We start from the raw sequence: 14,251 nt of genomic DNA on the forward strand, positions 1-14,251 counted from the left end.
ACGTCCCTTTCAAAATATAAGATGGTTCCAGGCCTCCAGAGTTCAATGACGTTCCTCTCATACCTGTGTTGATGTTTAATGAGATCCATGGAGGACGATGTCGTCTAATAAAAACTTTACACACACTTCCCTCTTCAGATATTGGAGGTGAATGCACTTAGAGTTCAGGTATGTGTAAATGAATAGGGCACTGCAGAACAGTTTGGACTACTACTGCTATTGTACTAATGTATTTTTTTTACATAATCAATGGCTAGTGAATTGAATACAACATATATAACTATAGATGCATTTGATAATGTGCACGTATACAGATATGTCTATTTTGTGATCATATTTACAGCATATGTACTAATAATCTGCAGCAATTCTACTATTGTATGTCTCATCTGCATTCACAAAAACCTCCATGAGCCCATGTACATTTTTATTGCTGCTTTGTTAACTAACTCTGTAATTTTCAGCACCGCAATCCACCCAAAGCTACTGATTGACCTTTTATCTGAGAAACCGGTCATATCTTATTCAGCTTGTCTCTTTCAGTTTTTTATGTTTTACACATTAGGCGGCACAGAGTTCTTACTGTTGGCAGCCATGGCTTATGACAGGTACGTGTCTATATGTAAACCTCTGCATTATACAACAATAATGACAAAAACAACCATCAGTGTGGCCTTGGTTTTAGCCTGGCTTCTACCTGCTTGTCACATGACTGTGTTAGTAATCCTTATTGCTGATATGAAACTTTGTGACTTGACTTTCAAAGGACTTTTTTGTAACAATTCAGTTTACAAACTTCACTGTGAGAGTTCACAAGCTCTCTCTATATTAGGTGTAGTTGCTCTGACTAATTTTGTACTCTGTCCAGTGATTTTCATTCTTTTTACGTACTCAAACATACTTTTAATATCCTATCGAAGTTCTGCAGAGGTCAGAAAAAAATCCGCTCAGACTTGTTTACCCCACCTACTAGTTTTAATTGGCATTGTGATTTTAAGTTCATATGATGTTGTTATAGCTCGGATGGAATCTGACCTTCCAAAAACTGCACGTTTAATAATGACTTGGCAAATAGTTTTGTATCATCCTTTGTTTAATCCAATTATATATGGACTAAAAATGAAAGAAATTCATAAACACCTTAAGAGGTTATTCTGTTCAACTAAAATCATGTGACGGTAGAATGAATAATATATCATTTGTTTTGCACATTGATAAATCAAAGGTATTTAATGTGGATGCAACAGGTACATTTTTAGACCTGTTTATTCTTTTAGGCAGCTTTTCTCTAGATGTTTCAATAAATCATCCAGGTGATGTAATGAGGTTTTGTCATAAAATCCACTGAATCTTTATCAGATACTTCATTGCCTTCATGTATATTTGTATGTATTAGTATTCTGCAGTAAGTAATATTCATGCACATACTGGAAACACAGATTTTGGCAGAGGTTGGTAGCTTTTCTAGTGAGCATGGGTTTAACCTACATGCTTCACTCTGAGCATCTTCATCTGCTGTTTTATTTGCACCTGATGCATATTTCAAGCTTACAGTTTATTTCCTGCTTCTGTGACCAATATACAGGGGTTGGACAAAATAATGGAAACACCATAAAAAATCAACAAAATATAATTTAATATGGTGTAGGTCCGCCTTTTGCGGCAATTACAGCCTCAATTCTCTGAGGTATTGATTCATACAACTTGTGAATTGTTTCCAAAGGAATTTTAAGCCATTCTTCAGTTAGAATACCCTCCAACTCTTTTAGAGACGATGGCAGTGGAAATCGACGTCTTACTTGAATCTCTAAAACTGACCATAAATGCTCAATAATGTTGAGGTCTGGGGACTGTGCCGGCCATACGAGATGCTCAACTTCATTAGAATGTTCCTCATGCCATTCTTTAACAATTCTAGCTGTATGGATTGGGGCATTATCATCTTGAGGTGAAGGTGTTTCCATTATTTTGTCCAACCCCTGTATGACATGTATTTCCCCTAGGGTGTGTCTTAACTATCAAGTTTGGATTTTTTTATGGGCCACTGCCCAAAAATGTTCCAAATTATTAAAAAAAAAAGTTTTATAAACAAAAAAAGTGGTGCCGCACAGCAAGCTTAGTTTACATAAAGCAAAATGTATTGACAGAATGCCATTTTACATTGTAATACTTTGATATCTGCAAATATTTTAATGGAATAGCTTCATTAAGTTGACAATTATTTTGTACAACATAATTAACGTCACTGAAATAGTTTTTTCGAAATGTTTTTACTTGAAATGTGCAACAGTTCTCATTTTCAATGGATTAGATTTCAATAGCACTTTTCAAGGCATCCAAAGCACTTTACATTATTGATCTATTATTCATTCACTCACATTCTCACTATGGTAGTGGTAAACTACGTTTGTATCCACAGCTGCCCTAGGGCAGGCTGACGGAAGCATGCCAATTCACGCCAAACAGCCCTTCCGACCACCACCAAACATTTATATGCATTCATACACCAGTGTGAATGACCACATTTGAAAAAAGAAATATATATTTTTGGTTTACAGAACTTCACTTGCACTTACAATACTCCACGTACATGTACAATGTTACCTGGCCTCATCTTGACACCATGCACCTCCTCCACCATGTTGGATATATATACTTTGGATCATGAGTTCCTTTCCTTCTCAATCCGTGTATCATTCGTTCATTCGTTTTTCAATTTGAAACCAAAAATGAAAAAACAAAAAAAACACTCGTTTTTTTGTTTTTCATTTTCAAAACCAAAATGAAAAACGGATAACAGTTCGTTTTTCCATTTCCCGATTTTGTGCTCAAATGAAAAATGGAAAAACCGGATAACGACCGTTTCATCCAATTTTGCTATTTTCCATTTAGTTCAGTTGTGTGACCCGGAAGTTAGTCTGTGGCCTTAAGGTCCCTTCACTACGGCAGGGGACGGACACGTGCTAATGCTAACAGGAGACATGCTAACAGGCTGTAGCAGCGAAAATGGACATTTTTGTGCTTTTCAGTGGAAGTAAGCGGGTTACCCTGAAACCACAAGACATGACCACAGAGAAAATATCTGTTATTTTCCAGGTAAGGTTTTTTGTTTAAGTTTTTTGTTTGTTTGTTTGTTTTTACGATAAAGCGGTTAACGTTATATTTGGTTTACGTTTACACTTATGTTTACGTGAGTTAAGCTTTATTGAACATATTTACAGTAAAAGCAACCAAAAAGTACGGAAGCGTATTGCATTCACACAAAAAAAAAAATCGGCTCTGTTTTTCTGGATTAATGAGATACTGCTTTCTGTAGCCCTGCTGGAAGCCGGGCTACAAGCTCTGAGCGCCGGCTCCTGCGGGCTTACAGACTGAATGCAATACGCTTCCGTAAAAAAGTAATCAAACCTAAAATATTGCGTGACTTTGTTGATGTAATTAAAGAATGAAATTATTTATTTATTTTCCCCCTTTTAACCGATTTTTTTCACAAACAAGATTGGATTTGATCTAAGATAATTTACAAACCAATAGGCTAATATGTGTACAAATTTAATAATTAATTTAATTTAATAAAATTACAAGAACAGTGTGTAAAGCCTCCCTTCTAACATTAACATTTGTAATACGTCCGAAAGGAAACTGTATATTTGACGGATGACTCCAACGTGGCCATATTTCCCCGACTTGATGGTGACTTCAGCTGCATTGACCTCATTGCCAGAGGCCATTATGAAGTACATGGTGACAGCAATACTGTGGAAAAATCAACCGGGGCACTTTCCTCAGGCCAGCCTGTCCACTTTTCTTTCCATCGGCCATCCAGTACAGCCACAAGCTCCACCTGTCCAGTTCCAAGGAGTGCCACAACCAAGACTTTTGTGAGGTGAAGGAAGAAAATTGTTGCTTCTTGCTAAAACATCCTCTGTCACTACTGTTACCATGACCACTTTACCGCTACATTATTTGCAGAGGTGTGTCCAACTCAGTTTGCTGGTAATGCCCTATCCTGCATATTTACCATTGCTCCCTGCTCCACCTACAGTTTATCAGCAAACTCAAGCTTATTTAGTCAAGAGCTTGTTGACACTAACCCTACATTAAGTGATTATTGTTATCATTGTGTATTTGGATTCAGTAATGAATCCAAATATTATAACTGCGATACAGCCAAATGAAATATCCAAATCACAGGTGCTGCAGTTTTTGGATCAAACTAAAATGTGTTCCAACATCCCATTCTTAATCTAAAATTGAGGTGCTTAGGAAACGCCCCAGTCAAAAGGTGTGAAGGAACATGAGCCGTACTACATCATCATCATCATCATCATCATCAGTCTTTTCCAGTTTGAAAACAGCGTTTTTCTGCACCTTGTAGCATAACATTGTTTACTATTGACTATTTCTACTAGACTTTGCTTTGTATAATCAAGTGTATGTTCCCATCAATTTTCAGGAATGTCTTCATCGCTGAAGTCTTGAATGGGAAGCTGGAGACCAGCAAGATGGTTACAGTCCGCTTCACAGACTTTGAAGCTTGTGTGGAGACAATCACCAGTAAGGTGAAAGAGGCTCTTGGACAGCAGGAGACCATTATCTTGACAGATAGCCAGGGCAACGAAATAGTTGACTCTGATGGAACTGGAGGTATGTTTTAAATGATTGTTGTGTAAATGCTACTTAGAAGTTTATCTGCACAAACAGTTCATACATTTAACAGCTGAATAAGGTGCATAGATCTAGGTATTAATCTCACATCAAAGGTCATTTTGCATATGTTGCTGTCTTTTGGATAGGTACAGTCTTCATTCCCAGGATTTATTCCTTTTGTCTGTGCCATAGATTCTTACTGAAATGAGAAAAGGACATTCAGATGTGCTGGTCCCAGCACTTGGAATGACTTACAATAAGATCTGAAACTTAATGATCTGGTCACATTAGATGCTTTTAAAAGGAGGTTAAATGATTTGGAAGCTGACTCATCCGGCTGTAGATGTTTTGTCTGATTCTTTTATCTTTCATTGATTTTTAATGATTCCTTTATATTTTCATTGAGCTTTAAATTGATTCTTTTAGATCTTATTGATTTTAATATCAGATAAAATAATTGTGAATTATTATCTAATGTTTTTGCAAGTTGTTTGATTGTTGTAAGCTCGACTGCATTTTTGGTCTGTAACCTTGTTAAATGTGTTGCTGCTGTCTGAGCCAGGACACTCTTGAAACAGAGATTTTTCATCTCAAGGAGGTTAGTAAAGCAAATACGTGGTTGAAAAATAATAAAATCATATCCTATTTTTTAAATTGCAGGGTCAACATACTGGAAGCAAAATTCCAGAAAAGTGTATGCAGTACGAGAACAACAGATGGAGCAGCTCCAAGTCAACAAAAGGAGAAGGTTAAGGTAAGTTAACTGAGGATTATTTTATTGCTCCATTTTTTGCACACCTGTCAGCAAGGCTACAATGATTCTTGCTATGTCTATGTTTGAACTCCTTATTAAGGTGTAAATTAAATGTTTTTCAGTCGAAGAGAAGATACTGGCCTTCAAGATGTTTTAGCAGACATTGAAGAGGTTGTCGAAGCAGCCCAGGGACTAAAAGGAGTGTCGCAGGTGATCAAGGATTTGACTGGATTTGCACATTCCACCGTGACAACAACCCTGTCTCTTTCAGAAGCTGAAGTTGCTTCTTTAAAAGAGGTCTTTGCCTGTGTTGTCTGCAAAGGTTGGTACTGTTTTACTATGGATCAATGGGAAGATGGATTTAAGAGTTCAGAGGCCTAGTCGCTACACTTCTCTGGAGGTATAACTTTTTAAATCTGCAGGCCCTGCAGAGAGGCCAGTGTTCTCAGCCTGCTGCAGAAGCCTGATCGGGTGTAAGGAATGCATTGCGGAGTGGAACAACAGCCACAGTTACTACCCCAAGTGTCGAGCTGTGGATTTGGAGAATAGCACCCATGAAGTGGCTGGACTCTCTGAGGCGCTGGCGCCACTGAAAAAGTTATTCGAGTAGTCTTTCTGCTATGGTGGAAACCAATGTTTGTTTCTACAGTTGTGTAGAGAACTGTGTTTTGTAATGTAACTATGTAAGTATATAATGTTAAAACTTAAAGCACTTTTTCAGCATGTTAGAAGTTATTGTGACACTCAGTACAGGGTTTACAAGATTTTATACTTGTGTTTTTTACATTAAAAGAAAAAGTTCTGCAAAGTTCTAAAGAAACTCTTCATTTACTCATTTACAATTGAGCATACAAAATACATTTCCACAAAATTACTGTACAAATATGGCTTGTTTGACATATCCCCACCTACAGTATATTCATCTTGCATATCTTTCAGTGACATCGATCAGGTAGAACAGTGCTTCCTGAAACACACTATAGTCATTGTTAACAGCTGTTCCAAAAAGAAGAGACATATCTGGAAACCTCTCTCCAAACAGCTGCTCAGCACCATACCGGTCTTCCTCCGATGAAAATGGGTCAGAGCCAAAGGTAGATGCCCAAGTCAGGGAGGACCCCAACTCCTGCTCATACATGTGTGCTGCTTCAGCAGCACTGGGCAGCAGCTGTGGGGGAATTCTTACTGGACAACCTCCAGCTGCAAGTTGGTTTGGTATCCCTCTGCCTAAAATGGGTGAAGATTTTTTTTTGTGTTGGACATAATTTTGCCAGTTTCAAAGATCCATACATGCAAATACTAGCCCACCTGGTATTCTGTGGGCATTCCAGGACTGCACAACTCTGCCAAGTCCAATCTGACTCACTTGACATGTCAGGTTGGAGACACAAAATTTGGTCACATTATCCTGCATGTCAAGTAACTCCTGATCCAGCAGGTGAACCAGGGCCTGTTTTAGGGGATAGTTAACCCGATTATTGACCTCTGGCCAAATTCTTTCCACACGAAGGTTCTGTGAAAACACAAGAAACACATAAAGACTCATTGAGAACACTTCAAATCATATTTTTTTCTTACAACCCCAGATCAGGAACAGTTGATCTGATGTGTAAAATGCAGGTATACACAGACCTTAGCGATTTGTAAATATTGATATTCTGTTGCACACAGTATGAAGTCAAGATATTTCAGCTTCAGCTGATGTGTAAATATCCTAAAATTCCTGCCATTCAAGCCTGCACCTCATCCCAAGATGTTGAGATAGGACAATATTGGACAAGTGACAAAGTGAAACACTGGCATAATGTGTGGGATGTGAAGGGTATACAGCTGATGTCAGCAGTGATTGTATACATGTTATCACCAGCAGTCAAATTTTGATCAAGCCAATCATGCCAAATACGAGGGGGGGCTGAAAAGTTCATAGCCTGACTAAGAAGGAGTTATTCCACAGCAATGAAACTTGGTTTTACATTAAATTCAACCTCTCCTGATACTAATTGCATGTTTTCCTTCCAAATAAACCCACAATGGATAAATAATTTAGGACTTTGAAAAGTAGTACCAAAGACATTTGGTGAACCATCCATGGCACTGTGGTCTTATCAAATGTCTGTAGAAAAAGGGGTTAGCCCCCAAGGACATTCATGCTGACATGGTTGCTATAGGGGATGATGCTCCAGCTTTATCAACTGTATAAACTGGGAAGTTGAATTCAAGAGGGGGAGGGAGAACAAGGGAGGGGTGAAAAGCAAGCATTTACATGAAATGTCTGTTGTACTACTTTTCAAAGTACTAAATTATTTATCCACTGTGGGTTTATCTGGAAGGAAACCATGCAGTTACTATCAGGAGAGGTTGAATTTGATGTATGCCAAGTTTCATTGCTGTGGAATAACTCCTTCTTAGTCAGGCTATGAACTTTTCAGCCCCCCCGCCCCCCGTAGGCTTAAAGCTTACCATTACTTCTCTTGGAAAAATCAAAAAGACTTAGCCTGACCAACACTGTTTCACCTCATCACTAGTCCTCAAGTGTAATTTTTGTCTTTACCTTGATAGGACAGAGAGAGAGGGGGAGTTGGATTGGTTGGCACACGTTTTACTAGGTGAACTATTGAGATGCTACTTGTCCTAACTTTTTTTGGAAGGTGTTGCATGGCTGAACGACAGAAATAGGTGGATATTTACAAATAATCATGAATTATTCTGTTCCTAATATTAGCTGTAATGAAATATGAGTCAAAGGATGTTAATCACTGCGGTCAGGTTTAGCTGCATTTTACATACTGTGCCAACTTTCACTGGAAATACAATTTTCAATTTTGAAAGTTACTTAATATATACAGAGTATAAATAATTAGGAGGACAAAGTTCACCCTTGAAGAAGTTGTCTGCACATAAGGTAGCCTGTTGATGTTATGTCTGTGTTGAGACAGCTTTTCTTGCATGTACAGGCTCAAGTAGAACTCCCTGCCATGATCCACTCGAATTTGGTCCCACATGCTGTTGTTGGCAACTGCTGTCCTGTAAAAGAAAAATGTGTATATTTTATGGATACATGTTTGGATATGATACACGCAGCACATAGTGATTGTAATATGAAACTACTGATATTATTTGATAATCCCTTGTAGTTATTATTTACTTTGTTTTTAACCTTGACTGGACTTGCCTGTAAACTTGCTCATAAATAACAAGGTTGTTCTTCACTGGCATTGTGAATTCAGCAACAATTTTGCTGCTGAATCCATCAATGGCCAAGACATGTGTCACTCCAAACATTACCAACTTCTCATTTTGATCGAGGTGGAGTTTGTGGCCCATATATGCTGCGTGGTAAGGAATCGGATTTAGATTACGTGCGCCCTAAAAACGAGAATAATTCTATCAATGTAAAGTTCAAAAACATTAAGATAGCTAAAAAGTTCATAGAATTTTTAAGCTGAAGACATGCATGGACTGCTACTAAATATGTGTACTTTAAGTCTACTGTAAATTCAACATTTCATCAGATCATTAATTTCAAAAATCTCACGTTTGATCTCAAATATAATTAAAGGGATAATTCACCCAAAAAATTCATTCATTCAGGTGACTTACCTGGCGACGCAGCTCATTATAAGGCTGGTGCACCTCTCTGAGAACCCTTCCTACTCGAGGTTCTCCTGCCCTCACCCCCACTGATGACAGGTATCCCGTCATGAATTTCCGACCGTAAGATGGACCTGTCTGTTCAGACAAACACATAAAACAAACAACAACAACCAAAAAAACAAACAGATTTTACAGACCACATCAGGACAGGACTGCAGCTCAAGACAGCTGGTTTCTTTTGATAGAAATTTCTCATGTTCGAGGTCAGAAACATCACAATGACGTACGGGATCAACAACAGAAATAAATCAGTTTAAGGGACAAAGATTAAATAATCTCACCCCTAAAGTTAAAAGATTAACGAATGAAGGATCACGTCATGATTGTCCTAAATGAAAAACAGACACAACATAAGCATGCATACTAATTCCAATCCAGTGTGTTCTTATTAAAACTACACGTACCTACACGTTTGCATGCACTTCTACCCAGCAATGTAATTAACAGTTCAGACTTAAAAAAAGAATTTATATGTATAATTTACAAAATTACAGAGAGCATATGGTACATTATAAATAGATAAATACAAAATAAATAAATAGAAATTAGGCTCAGTGCACAGGAAAGTGTAAGTATTCCAAAGAAAGGAAAAGGAGTGGGAGTGGTAGGGATATCGTCACAACCTGAACTTAAACCAGCACCTCCAGTGTTGATAACAAAATAACACTATCTCCATTGAATAACGATTACGAAATGCATATCAATTACCATTAATGTTGTAACACTTACCTTATCAATTGATGACCTGATTGCACTTTCCAGTTGTGCATCTGACACATGGCCCTTTCGCCTGAGCTGGTGTCTAGCACAGAATCTTCTTACAGACATCACTGAGCATCTCGGCACACCTGCCTGCTGAAGCGCCGCGGAAATCTCTGCGTGTGTTTTGCCATCCTCAAACAGCTGCTTAATTACAGCAAAATATTCCTCCAGTCCGGCCATGATTCCTTTTGTTTATTTTTTCCCCTAGTAACGACTACTTCCGGGTCAGACAACTAAATGATATCAAAAATAGCAAAATCGGATGAAACGGTCGTTATCCGTTTTTTCCATTTTTCATTTGAGCACAAAATCGGGAAATGGAAAAACGAACCGTTATCCGTTTTTCATTTTGGTTTTGAAAATGAAAAACAAAAAAACGAGTGGTTTTTTTGTTTTTTCATTTTTGGTTTTAAATTGAAAAACGAATGAACGAATGATACACGGATTCTTCTCCATACCTTTCTCTGCACGTCATTCTGATACAAGTTCGTCTTTGTTCCATCTGACCAGAGAACTGGGCTGGCTTTTTCCGATATTTTCTGGCAAATTCTAATCAGATCTTCCTGTTGTTGTTACCAATGGTTTACAACTTCCTGTTAAATCTGTATTTATATACATGAAAGTGTCTTTTGATTTTAGATAGGGATGCACCGATACCGATACGAGTATCAGCATCGGCTCCAATACTCAGTGTGTGTACTTGTACTCGTAAAAGTAATCCGATACAAATGCACCGATACCACTTACGGCCGTGTGACATTCTCAGTTCAGTGCAGCAGGTACGAGGAGGAGGAATAATATGTGGGGAGTGTGAAGAGTGTAGAGATTTTTCAAAATAAATGATGGTGATAAACGTACCGCTGACTGCAAGTAACGTTAAAGACACAGACAGATACAGATGCAGCATTCTGTCCATCCTCTGCGAACATTCCATCCATTTACCAGGTGCTCGCAGATGCGTAAACAGAATGAGAATACCAGCGGGTGTACGGAGCGGTGTGGACCGCCGCCAACAGAAGTGACGATGAAACTTATCGCTCATTTCTCTTTTCTCTACCTGCTGAAGCTAAGCTTTTAAACCTTACCAGCAAAAACATTGCAATATTAGTATCACATTAGTGTTACCTCTGTCGTCTCCATGTTTGTTATTACTGACTTTCTTCTTCTTCTTCTCAAAAAAACTTTACTCTTCTTCATGGTATTTGTCCAGTATGGTTAATTCAGAGCGGCGCCCCCTGGTGGATTAATTGACAAACGCTCATTCCAACACATTAAATGTCAGTAGCAGCACTTTGTTCCAGTCAGACTAATGACAACAACAATAAAGCACATTTACAAAAGGAGCTAAAAACTGGAATGGGATTATTAAGTACTCGTACCGGTACTCTGTATCGGCAAGTACCCAAATGTAAGTACTTGTACCAGTACTCAGTCTGGAAAAAAGTGGTATCGGTGCATCCCTAATTTTAGACATCAATAATGACGTGTCTACCTCCCCAAGTGTGTTATGGACTTGGATGGATGTTGTAAAAGAGCTCAGTTTTTTTTTTCTTCGACACCAAAAGAATACTGTAATCATCCCATTTAGTTGACTTCCATGGTTTTTCAGGTCTTTTTGTATTGCTGAACTCATGAGTAGAATATTTGCTTTAGCAATCTACCAAATTGTTGATTTGACCACTCCTAAAGTTTTTGTTATCTCTCTGTAAGATTTATTTAGATTTTTGGTAAATGTAATGTCTTTGTTAAACCTCTCAAGTTAAGCTGAAACTTCACATTTCAATCACACATTGGTTACTTCATTTCAAAACTACTGTGATGATGTACGAAGGCAACATTATAAAGTTTTTTTTTTATCCATTTCAAGATACTTTTGGATCTGATTGTATGAAGAAAATATCTACTTTCTATCAGAAGAATATATGTGTGAGTGAATGTTAGAGATGTAACAATTAGAGATTTTGGTGGTACAATTATTGTCAGAGAAATAATCGCAGTTTCACAATTACTACGATTATTTTGCACAAATTTATTTCACAACAGTACTTATTAGAGCTGTCACTTTTTATTCAAACTTTGAACACTCATTCGAGCACGAGGTGAAAAGTTTGAAATTGAACTGTAATTACTTGTTTGAATGTTGGCTGTAGTCTCTACATGTACATCAGACTATTTATACAGTTTGCCTTGCAATCAAACAGAGTGTATTTACTGCATCAATTCACAAGTTAACCCTCCCAAAGCTTGTATGACAGTCTGACATGGAGAACAATGGCCTTTACTCTACCAAAGCTATGCAGCCAGATTGTTGTGAATGGGTTGCGCTGTGGTAGCCTGAAGCTGCGTAGACGACAGTAGCTCTATGGAAACTAAAGTGAGCCCGCATCAAAAAATATACTTAGCGCCATTAAAAATGCATGCGTCAGAATAATATGTATATTGGAGATATATTAAATTAATTGGTTTGGGGTTACCTTCATATTAAAGAGGGAAGCATTGTTCATTAGAGAATGACTTGTGGACAAATTGTGATCAATTTAATATGGCTATTCAGGGCAATGAATACAGGTACTCAGAAATTGATGTGTCATCATTCAATATCGGGTGTGTCCACCTCTGGCTTCCAAACAAGCAGTGCTGCAACAACGCATGGAACTGACGAGTCTCACGATCCTGTCCTAAGGGATCTGATCTGATCTGATTGTACTGCGATGACAGCGCAGACGGTGAGTGACTTCACCACGGCTTAGACCTGCTCGTAACATGCCAATGGCACGTTCTCTCTGTTGTATCGTAAGTCGTGGCATTTTGAGCTGGCAAAACCATTTTGGCGTTTTCTTTGCTGCCTTTATATCAGCTATTGACCACATCTAAAGTTACCTGTCAAGCGTGACTCTGTACAAGAGATTCGACTCAATGTCTGACATTAAGTGATTAGTCCAAACACTGACATCGCGCGCATCAGGAATGAAAAAAAATACAGCTGTTAACTGTGTTACTCATCTCGTGAGCAACATATACAAAATAGGCACCTGAGCAAATCATTTTCTGGAAATTACACCACGTCTGGGCCGTGCATTTTTAATGGCATTAAGTATATTTACAGTCAAGACAATTCAGAAATATGTACACCCCTCACAGCGAACCTTCACTGGGTGAAATTTGCTGTGCACTTCATCATGTCTGAACATAAAAGCGAATAACGACAGACAGTCAGCTTGTTCCTTCTCTGTCATTTTCAATTGTGGAATGTTGAATACAATGCTTGTGTAACGTAGCTTTTGTTCCGTGCAGGAAGCGCATATTGGCATGTCTTTGGTTTGGCTCTTAAGCTACTGCACTGTATGAGACGGTTTTTGGCAGCCTTGATGATGAATTAACCATGATGCTTAAAATCACGATTAATCGTAACACCATGTCATCATTACAACCCTAGTGAATGTATACGTATTCATCCAGGAGAATGAAGTAAACCATCTCTATAAAAAACACAACGTCACAACTCACTCAGTGATGGGAATCCCAGCTCTTTAAGGAGAGCTGACTCTTTCAGCTCCCAAGTGGCTCCTCAGTTTTTTGTTGCTTAAATTCATTTATCACTAAAAATAAAGTAAAATTACGTGTGCCATGGATTACTAATGTACAAACCATGCATTATATTGAACGTCTATATGGCTTGTGGAACAGAGAGCTACAAAAATGCATTTTAAAGTACAAAAATAAATACCTTACATATTCTATTTGGTTGCAGCTCTCTCTCTCATGCTCAGTGCGGATCTTATGAACTTACTTAATATTATGGATCTGTAGCGCCCTTAGAGTGAACCAGTATAGGAGAGACACCAATAACTACTAGGTTCGGTAGAGGAGATGATAGATTTGGAATGACTTGTAAAATGATAGAAAATAAAAGTACAATAATAAAACCCCAAAATAAAATAGAGCTCTTTCCCCAAAAAAGTATGACTAGAGTTCAGTTTGGTTGTTTTTTACTCTTTTTAGTTGCAACTGTTGCTACTCGGGTAGTGTATTATGATCTACTTGAGCCTTACCTGGATCCAATGTAAACAGTTCAGTCCAAGGTCCTCAGTGGAGGATGCTTCTGGCTGGCCACACCGGTAACACCACTCGCAGTCACCATGGGCTGGACTCGCCATCAGATTTCAAAGATCACTATAAAACCAATCTACACAAAGTGTGCAGAAAATAAATATTCTGTTCCTGTTCTTATAACTATGTTTCTATCTGAAGAGCATTAGAATTTAAAATCCAAATGATATAATGACAATCATATCCAAATAAATGAATGTACATTTTAGTACTCTGGTATTTTAGCATAGTCATCTTTAGGGATGGGAATCGAGAACCAGTTCTTTTTGAGAACCGGTTCCCAATAGCTCGATTCCTTGGAATCGTTTGCCTGCCTGCTTA

At 38.1% G+C, this 14,251-nt stretch overlaps 3 protein-coding genes across 4 annotated transcripts; 2 read left to right on the top strand and 1 right to left on the bottom strand.

The window, feature by feature from the left end:
• Positions 1–249: 249 nt before the first annotated feature.
• Positions 250–1,176, top strand: LOC115412812 (olfactory receptor-like protein DTMT). The gene has a single exon (XM_030125473.1). It carries the CDS (start codon positions 250–252, stop codon positions 1,174–1,176), a length of 927 nt encoding a protein of 308 aa, XP_029981333.1.
• Positions 1,177–3,521: 2,345 nt separating this feature from the next.
• Positions 3,522–6,014, top strand: LOC115412033 (uncharacterized). The gene is made up of 5 exons (XM_030124331.1): positions 3,522–3,974; positions 4,457–4,647; positions 5,311–5,404; positions 5,527–5,726; positions 5,827–6,014. Exons 1-5 carry the CDS (start codon positions 3,943–3,945, stop codon positions 6,012–6,014), a joined length of 705 nt encoding a protein of 234 aa, XP_029980191.1. The 5' UTR covers positions 3,522–3,942.
• On the bottom strand, positions 5,971–9,975 carry LOC115411879 (uncharacterized). 2 transcript variants are annotated; one of them, XM_030124143.1, is made up of 5 exons: positions 9,788–9,975; positions 9,005–9,133; positions 8,281–8,428; positions 6,713–6,917; positions 5,971–6,631 (listed from the first exon to the last, which is right to left on the bottom strand). In XM_030124143.1, exons 2-5 carry the CDS (start codon positions 9,019–9,021, stop codon positions 6,324–6,326), a joined length of 678 nt encoding a protein of 225 aa, XP_029980003.1. In that variant the 5' UTR covers positions 9,022–9,133; positions 9,788–9,975; the 3' UTR covers positions 5,971–6,323. The 2 variants fall into 2 exon arrangements, with proteins under 2 accessions (XP_029980003.1, XP_029980002.1); XM_030124142.1 differs by lacking the exons at positions 9,005–9,133; positions 9,788–9,975 and adding an exon at positions 9,543–9,546 and having other exon boundaries at positions 8,281–8,508.
• Between the last annotated feature and the right edge of the window lie 4,276 nt (positions 9,976–14,251).

The sequence above is a fragment of the Sphaeramia orbicularis genome, chromosome 21 (assembly GCF_902148855.1).
Source record: "Sphaeramia orbicularis chromosome 21, fSphaOr1.1, whole genome shotgun sequence".
In the NCBI taxonomy this organism is placed as follows: Eukaryota; Metazoa; Chordata; class Actinopteri; order Kurtiformes; family Apogonidae; genus Sphaeramia; species Sphaeramia orbicularis.

Coding starts and splice junctions, on each gene's coding strand:
- LOC115412033 (XM_030124331.1), top strand. CDS start 3,943: ATGACCACTTTACCGCTACATTATTTGCAGAG. Junction 4,648..5,310: donor TGACTCTGATGGAACTGGAG/GTATGTTTTAAA, acceptor TTTAAATTGCAG/GGTCAACATACTGGAAGCAA. Junction 5,405..5,526: donor AACAAAAGGAGAAGGTTAAG/GTAAGTTAACTG, acceptor AATGTTTTTCAG/TCGAAGAGAAGATACTGGCC.
- LOC115412812 (XM_030125473.1), top strand. CDS start 250: ATGGCTAGTGAATTGAATACAACATATATAACTATAGATGCATTTGAT.
- LOC115411879 (XM_030124142.1), bottom strand. CDS start 8,490: ATGTGCTGCGTGTATCATATCCAAACATGTATCCATAAAATATACACA. Junction 6,918..8,280: donor TGCAGACAACTTCTTCAAGG/GTGAACTTTGTC, acceptor GTGTTTTCACAG/AACCTTCGTGTGGAAAGAAT. Junction 6,632..6,712: donor GAATGCCCACAGAATACCAG/GTGGGCTAGTAT, acceptor CACCCATTTTAG/GCAGAGGGATACCAAACCAA.